Source organism: Apium graveolens, chromosome 4 (assembly GCF_009905375.1).
Source record: "Apium graveolens cultivar Ventura chromosome 4, ASM990537v1, whole genome shotgun sequence".
Taxonomy (NCBI): domain Eukaryota; kingdom Viridiplantae; phylum Streptophyta; class Magnoliopsida; order Apiales; family Apiaceae; genus Apium; species Apium graveolens.
The window spans coordinates 316,049,331-316,058,367 of record NC_133650.1 but is presented as its reverse complement, the minus strand read 5'-3'; the positions used below and the strand labels follow the sequence as shown (position 1 = coordinate 316,058,367).

At 32.8% G+C, this 9,037-nt stretch overlaps 1 protein-coding gene across 1 annotated transcript; it reads left to right on the top strand.

Annotated features, from left to right (window-relative positions):
• The first annotated feature begins 1,772 nt into the window (after positions 1–1,772).
• LOC141720292 (cell differentiation protein rcd1-like) lies at positions 1,773–3,974 on the top strand. Its single transcript, XM_074522637.1, has 5 exons — positions 1,773–1,788; positions 2,256–2,365; positions 2,487–2,591; positions 3,033–3,125; positions 3,858–3,974. The coding sequence occupies exons 1-5, from the start codon at positions 1,773–1,775 to the stop codon at positions 3,972–3,974; spliced, it is 441 nt and encodes a 146-aa protein (XP_074378738.1).
• The last annotated feature ends 5,063 nt before the right edge of the window (positions 3,975–9,037 follow it).

The window sequence follows — 9,037 nt, the reverse complement described above, 5'->3', positions numbered from 1 at the left end:
TGGATTCTTTCGATATTTTGTAGTTTTATATTTTATTTAGAACAATAAGTATGTGCAGAGAAATGATGATCTTGACTCGCCTAAATGACTGTATAGTATCATTTAAGTTTGCTTGTTAGAAGTTTAAAGTGCAGTCCAGCCTGCAGAGTCAAATTATTTACACTCTATGTTCTAATGTCTATTGGATGATATAGTATATTTCATTTCTAACATGTGATTTATCAATACAGAAACAGGGAAGAATTCAAGATTTGGCCCTCCACATTTGGCGGTCAATCAGTACGGTTTTCTTACTCCTATCGGTATGGACAATGACTTGGGTCTACCAAATGCTTTGCATTGATCAAACTAAATGTATTTGTTTTAATAGCTTGCTTAAGTTTATATCATGTCCTGAATTCTTTTTATTAACTTCTAATTTTGGTTAACATTAACAATAAAAGTTCCCTGTTTTGATTTGAGTTTCTTCCTCATATCTTAATACTAAAGTGGACTACTAAACCAAAAGGGCAGTATCTAGGTTACATTGTTATATTTGATCTTCTTAAGTCCGGAGTCCCCCAGTTATATAGTATTTAATCAATATTTCGTGATTAATGATCCTTATTCTTTCTTGTCTTTTGAAATGATTATACTTGTTTGTGAATCCCTTGATCCTTGTGTCCGATACTATGACATGCACGTCCCCTCATCGATAGGGGATTCATCCTGAATCCTAATTTTGATTCTTTCCCCACAATTTGTAATCAAAATTTGTGTTAACCGCCTATTTTCCTAAAATTAAGTATCAGTTTTTGTTAGTAAATACAAACGTATTATGCTAGTGTTCATTTTTGCATAAATTAAAATATTTTACCTGTATTTTGTATTTTAGATCAATAAATTATGCATTTGATTAAATTTGCTTATAGTTTGTGGTTTTTTTAACCAGATTGAATATATGTAACATGAAATCTAGAGAAAATCTATATTTCTATATGTCGTGTCCTCCGCACCCGAATTCCCATATTATTATATTTATTTATTAGATTTTTGTCCACGCACCCCAGCACTTTTGCACCCGTATCTTTGCTTGTCAGTTGCCGAAGAAATCTTTCATTGAACTAATGAGAAGATTTGCGAAGATCTCAAATATTTTGGAAATTTGAAATTTTGAAACCCAAAAATCTGGAAAATAGGCATTGTAAGGAAGTTGTGCAACTTTTATGTCACACGTCTTAGAGAAGTCCTACCCTTAAGATCAAGTTGCATCACATCTGAATCAGAACTTGATACAATTTATGAAATCCGCACATGATGGTCATTGGAATCATTTAAATTATTTACTACTTTGTTTGACAAGCTCAGCCTTGTGGTTTGTATTGGCTATTCTATCTATTCAAATGAGAATGTTGTGTTTTACAGTTGGTGATTAATGGAATTATCTTCTTTATTGCAGGAAGTATTATCTATATACAAGTCATTAACACCTGAGAAACTTACTATGAAAGATTCAAGTAAAGTTTGTGATGTACTTGTTTTGTTTGAGGTCATTTCCGCTCCTTTAATTTCCTTTTCTAGTGGTATTAACTTTGTAATGTAATTTTCAAACTTTTTTCTTATCAAATTTATTTTTACTTATCAAATTTATTATCTATATACATCAAATTTATTTTTACTTATACAGGAGCCATAGCTGGTACTCTATGTACTTAAAAATTATGTATGCAACTCTAATATCAAAGTATATTTTCTATTGAATGCAGTGCTTGGCCACTCACCCTCAAACGAAGATGCAGTTCCTTAATGGTATTTTTCTGAACTTTCTGAAAGCTATGTGACTTGTTTCTGCTAATGTATTCAGTATTTACATTAGTCTTCTTCAACATAGTTGGATGTATCCACAGTTATAGCTTCTTCTCAACAAATGATATAAGCTAATTTCATTCTATAACTTTTGCTGATTTCTTGATGTCTGATATTGCTACTTAAAGACCACACAAGATATTGTCGAACTTGACGTGTTTTGATATATAAATGCATTCACTTTTTATTTCAAGCTGGTATGATTTGTTTATGTGAACACCAAAGAAACAGGACACTGAGGTGAAACCAAGGATTCAGTTGAAGTTACAAGTTTGTTACATATATTCTGGGATGAGGACTTTGCATAACTTATTCAAATATTGTTATTAACTGATTTTAATAGGATAATTAAGGAGCTAGATAAGGTTAATCGTAGACAGACTTGTATTAACTTACTTCTGTCCTTGCAGTTCAGATACATTGTTACTTGTACCCTTTCTTGGAGACTGAAGAAACGAGCAAGCCATTCCAGTACCTAAGGCTAATGAGCTTGGGGGTCATTGGTGGTCTTCTGAAGGAGGTACAATTCCACTCTAAATCAATACATGATACCTTCAATTTTTTATACTTTTAGCCATTTGAATTATTAAAACAGCTAAGCACCAGTAACCTTGCATGGAAGTATCTTCTCTATTATGCAGGTAGGCGACCCTTCGACAAAGGTTGCTGTTCAGTGTTTGCTTGAATCAGGACTCTTCCCTTTGTGTCTAAAATCCATAGAATATGGAAACGAACTTTCACAATCAGTAAGTGTCCATTAAAATTTGAACTCAACATTCTTTCGCTTCCAAGCATTTTTTACTGCAATATATCACCTTACATGTAATGTAAGACAGTACAGAGTATGTAATCTGGTTACTAAAAATTTCAAATTAATCTCCCTTTCTAGTGTTTCTGCTAGGTGTTTATTGAAAAAGGGATTTTTAGTTAATACTCCATGTTTCGTATTAATACATATCAAGTCGACTTGATGAACATCTAGTATTTTGGTGTTGATGAACATTATTACCCAGCCATATATAAATCATAAGGTTTATATTGCATGGCATAGACTTGATCGTCCTAGTAAGAACCTGAGCAAATAATTCTGAAACAATTCGGGTACACCATCAAAATATAAATAGATCGACACCCATAGTTAATTGGCTCTTTAAACTCACTCTGAACACTTGTATATGGCTATACAGACTGCATCTTGGATAATGTCAAGAATAATGATGCAAGAGCAGGGACTACAGTATTGCTGTGAGCCTGCAAACCGGTTGTGTGCAATCATGAAGGTTTTTAATGACCTAATTGAAAAGATGCAGGATGAACCGTCTACTACAGTTTTGAAGAATATTATTCAAAGTTATGCATACTGTCCGATGATCCAAGGTTAGCCAGCAACCTTTGTAAGCATATCTTCCAAGCTGTTGTGTGTTTCTATTCTTATATCGTTCCTATAGTTATTGTATTATTGATTTTGAACTTGTGTAAAAAATGTCTCTGACCAAGCACCGGATAGCTTGAGAGTGGTTTTATGTCCCTTGGGGCGGTCTGGTTGTTGTACTTAACAAACATAATTTGATGTTATTCGAATGCAGCAGGGGTTGTCTCCTCTTGAGAAGCTTCATTCCGCCAATACTGACGACTGCCCCATATATTGAAGCCCTTCGTGTAAGTCCATCCAGATGATCTCTTATATACATGTAAAAATGTGGACTCTATTGTGGCACAAAACAGCAAATTTCACTACCAAAATCCAAGTTTATAAAAAAAAGTATCTATATTACGCATAAATACTGGAGGCACACACTATTTGCAATTGTGTATGCCTCAGCAACTTCTATGGGCATCTCTAGTTGCACAACAAAACCGACATCAATACTTCTAGATACACGACTCCTCGTTTTGAATATTACATAATTTTTTACATGAGTTTTTGTCGCGAGGACAGAGTCACAAGTACACACACTAATGTATCTTAAATGTTCTTATCTAATATCTAATTTTCTAGACATATTATGCAGGCACGCCCTATAACCTTAAAAAATTTACAAGATTTGTTTCAAAAGCTATCGATGGGATGCGGGCCAAATGCAGAAGTGGTTGGTGATGTTGCAGGTTCCTCACATCTTGATCGCTAGCTGATATTTGCTAGCTCTTTCCTTTCGTTATACAAGGGAAATTAAGAATTCTCTCATAGATCTCAGAAACCTTTTAATTTTAGCTATGATGTTAACAATATTTTTTGTAGAACAATTATATCTCCAAGTTGCAAAATAATACATGATAAACAATCATAAAATGCCCTATCGAGATTCATATGGTTAGCTGATGATATTTTGGTGTTTAGTTTTCTCCTTTTACGCATTTTTTTATTTTCTTTACTCATCTTCTTGAATTACAGGCATGAACTCATTGAGTGTCACTATTGATCAACGCTCTCTCTGAACTCTGATGATTGAGATCATGAAAAAATATTGTTATGTTCAAAGATTAAAAAGATTAGATATAGTACATAAAATATTATTACCATTAATAAATTTCTTTATGATTTATAAACAATATGTTGAGATTTTCTAAACTAAAACCATCTATTGAGGACTTGAGATGTCAAGAAATAAAAATTCGTTTATTTGCATCAAACTTTCGGTCTCAAGCATGTATAATAGCAGTTACATTTGAGACATCAAGACCTGTGCATCTTTTCCTACCTATCTCTGTCTTCTATTTTTCCAGTTTGCGCAAATACACTAGAATCTTCATTCACATATTGCTGTGTGCGCATCATCAACCTTATAAAAACAAAATTGGCTGCTAACGAGTAGATGGGAAGAAAAATCTCTAGTTTAAATTGTGCAATTTGTTGATATGAACTTCAAGTTTCTACAACTGGAAGCTAAAAAGAAAGACATTGAGCTGTTGATTGTTTATTATGCAGCAGGCTCTGCATAAAATTTTAACTCTGATCATACATACCTGTACAATTGTCTATATGTTCCAAGAAACTATCTGTGTGCATAAAATTTTAACTCTGAGCAAAATGCCACTATTTCTGTCATGAATGAAAATGAGAAGCTCTCAACTGTCTTAAAATATAGCTTGCTTGTCTTATGAAATAAAGTCCTAAACGTGAATTCTCTTGGAAAAAAACTCAACATTCCCTGAACCGAAACGGCTATTGTATAACTGCTAGACACCACACAGTTCATACACTATTGTTCTATTTGGTTGAAGGGAATACAAACAATATATTTGTTAACAAACTTCAATACAAAAGAAAGTTTGTAACTTGTAATTGTAAGAGGGAAGAATATAGAAAAAAAGATGAGGATGTGCAAATTGTTCATAATGTAACTAGGTAAATATACCCGCCCAGTTCAGAGAAACTATTTAAAAATAAAAATAAAAATAAAAAATATTATTTACAGCAATTTTCTTGAAAATTAAGATTCCTAAAACTAAAAGAGTCGCTAAAAATAATGTTATAAAAATATAACATATAATTGGAGAGTTGACGAGTGTACCTAAAATTTTAAGGTGTTATACACATTAGAAATGGTACAATGGTACTTTATATTTTAATTTTATACTTTTTTTTGTCAGATGTTCCAATCTGACATCTTTTTTCCAACTAACATTTCTTTATCCTTTCAAAAAAAATACTACTTATAATAAGATTATGCATACATCATTTTTATATATATGTTTACTCTTTCATTGCTCTAAATACAATTTATCAAGCATGTATAATTTAACCTATCTAAGTAAATGTTGAATAAATTTAGTACTTAAATTACAATAGACATTTTGCATCATCCAGTGTAATAAGAGAAGCTAGAACTCCATATATAATCCATATGTGCACATTTTTAGAATTAATTTTGTTTTGCAAATAGCAGATACCAACATGATTGTAGACAAAGAAAAAATTGATCATACTTTAATATTAAAATAATAAAAAATGACTGGATCTGAGCATGTGTTTTGCTAAAAAAAATTATTTAATATATAAAAATCTTATATTGAAATTGAGATGACTAATATTACTTCCCAGTTTTTTTTAGCATAAAACAATTAATTTGAAAATTAGTCAGTCATCCATGTAAGTCATCCATGTAATTGAATTATCTAGAATATATTGGAACAACCATGTACGTCAATAACTTGTGAAATTAAAATGTAGTTATAGATGGGGACTTACATCTCCTCTTTAATGCTCAGGCTACAATTTTATATATACTATCACATTAAATCTTGAAAGAAACTCATATACATCATAAAAATATACACCACATTTCTTTGTCAAAATTATCATCGTCAATGTACACAACCATATCAATAAGCAACTGAAAAACCAATGCACTTAAGGGCTAGATGGATTATTAGATGGATTATTATGAGTACCTACCTGAAAGCAGCATTTCAGACCTAAAAGCTCGTACTTTCTGACTTCATCATTTTTTTTAGAAAAGAACTCTACCAACTTACGATCTCGTTATTTTCCAAAATTCTGGTGTCTCATTATCCTTGAGATGCTCGAATGGATAGCAAACCTGTTTAAATTTCTCTAACCGAAAATGAAAGTCCTGCAATAAATAAACAATTAGAATATAGGCGTATTTGTAACGGGTTAGGGAACATAAGACATTGCCTTCTTTGTTGCAACATGTACATAATTTGGGATGTTATGCAGATCCGCTAGAAGAGAAGTGGGTAACACAACTCATTTGTTCTAACTGTTATCCAAATTGAAAATCGAACCTTGTTTCATAGTGGGAGCTTTTGCAAAGCAACAAATTAATGTCAAAGTAAAAGATAATTAATTATGTAAATCTTGATTTTTTTAAGATTTGGTCATAGGGAAATGGTTGCTAACTTGTAAAAACCTATGATTAGAGTGTGAATTTAACCCTACACTTTTGTTGCAATTTAATCTCATAAAGTAAACCGGATTAGCAAAAAAGGCTTTGTAAATAAGAGAAAGTCACATGCAATGTACACAAGTTCAAACTCTCCATTAGCAGGTAGGAAAACAAATTCATTAGCATTTTATAGCATTCAAGAATGAAAGTATTAGCCAATTCAAGTACATTCAAACAAAAGTTATACTCATTATGTTAAAAGGTTATTACTCGTATTTCTACCGTACATAAAAGATTTTCACATTATTCTATAACCTATATGTATGTACCTAAATTTTAGTCATTAGAGTAATCACTACGCCATAAGTGCACATAGGCAACCCCTACTATACAGTTGCATAAGGCCCAAATGGTGTTGTATAAGGTAATAGGCAACACCAGAGGGTGGTTGCCAATGTGGAAGTGGTCGTAGACACCTAATACAATATTTTGTGCAAAACTTGAAAGTAATGCATTAGACCTGACAGGATAGTACACTTGGTCCTACGTGGCAACTGACACATCAGATGACATGTCAGCAACAGGAGATCCCCAGAGTCACATCAGCATGCCACGTCAGCACGCCACGTCAGCTGGGTCTCATCCTGCCACGTTAGCATGTGGGGGCCCGCAATACCACATCAGCAGTGGGGCCCTTTTTCCACATCATATGTGGGGCCCATATTGTTTATGCAACACCATTTTGATGCATATGCAACACTATTTTCATTCAATTGCAACAGTATATACCACATTATGCAACACCATTTTTAAATTGCAACACTATTATAATCAAATGTAATACAGTGAAAAGCAATATGCAACATCATACTATGGAATATGCAACACTAGAAAACATAAAAATTTGGGCATAATTTGTCTGTTTTTACATGATACCTGCCATAAGTGGCATCCAACAAAAACAACCATATCAGGAATCCAACAAGTTTTAAACATACAAAAAATACTAAAATACATACGCCCAATTCAAAATTTAAAACACCAAAAGTACATCAAATCTTTCTTCAAATGAACAAAGATACCAAAGAACTAAGTCACTAAGAAGTTGCGCCTTGAGTGCCTTGAATGACTGTAGTACCGTTTTCCTCTTGATCACTGGAAACCGTGGTACATCTTCGAATAAAAACCTTTTAAAAATAGACCCTAAGGTGATGTTGATGCAAGGAAGCTAAATGGAGCTTTAGCCAAGAAAATAAAAATGAATAGAATAAGAATAACAAGATTTGGGCCTTAAACTTAAGTAATGAAAGCAGTTTGACTTAACAGGTCAATCACTCAATATTATGGTATTGATTTGGGCCTTAAACTTTCCAATATTAATTTACTACTTATTTAACACAACGCAATTAAACCCAACCAATAAAGTCAATAATTTCATTTTTAGAATTTATTACGAGCTATGGGCTATAAATACATGCATCAAAAAATGTACTTCTGCCTAGGAACAGATTGAGCATTTGCCCCAAAAAGACGCAAAACAGATAGTGTACAAAGCGTAAAAGATTTATGATTTATCTGCCGAGTGAGACTAAAACAAAGAGCTAAATACAACCATAAAAGCAACTAGACTCAAAAGGTAATTTTTTTTGGAGTCAATATAGGCCCCGACATTTCCTTTAATGAAATTACTTGAAACAACATGCACCTAGACCAAAAAAAATTCATTCTAAATTTATATTTAACAAATCGATAATGTGCTATATAGTCTACATAGACATGCATAAAAAATGTACTTCCATCCAAGGTTACAGAGAAGCATGTCCCCAAAAAGACGAGAAGCAGATGAAGTAAACTTACAATCCAAGGTTGCTTTGAGGATCTGTAGGACATCCTCTCCTTGATTACTTTTTCCAATCTCAGTGGTGCGAGGGGAACTAAATCAGCAATTAACTTTAAAGCAGCATGCACTCGACAAAGAATTTGCTCTTTTTTTGCAAGACCACGTGGCTACTGTAATAGCCTAAAGAAAGATAAAGGCGGCACAAAATTTCTTACAAGCATATCCAAGCATAGATGGAGGTATTTTCCGCTCACTGCAGCCTACAATGTAGTAAAAGCAAAACTAATCCTTGATAAGAACAAGCAATGATAATCATTATTGTATAGTGAGTAGCATTACATATCAAAGCAACAACCAACTCAACCAATACATCCATCACATACATCCATCATATCTGGACCATAGTTCCACAAGCTCATGCCACTTATCTGAAGGTAACAAACTTTCTTTAACAACCAAAAAACTAAAATCCGAAAAAAATAATGGAAAAAGAAATGAGCAA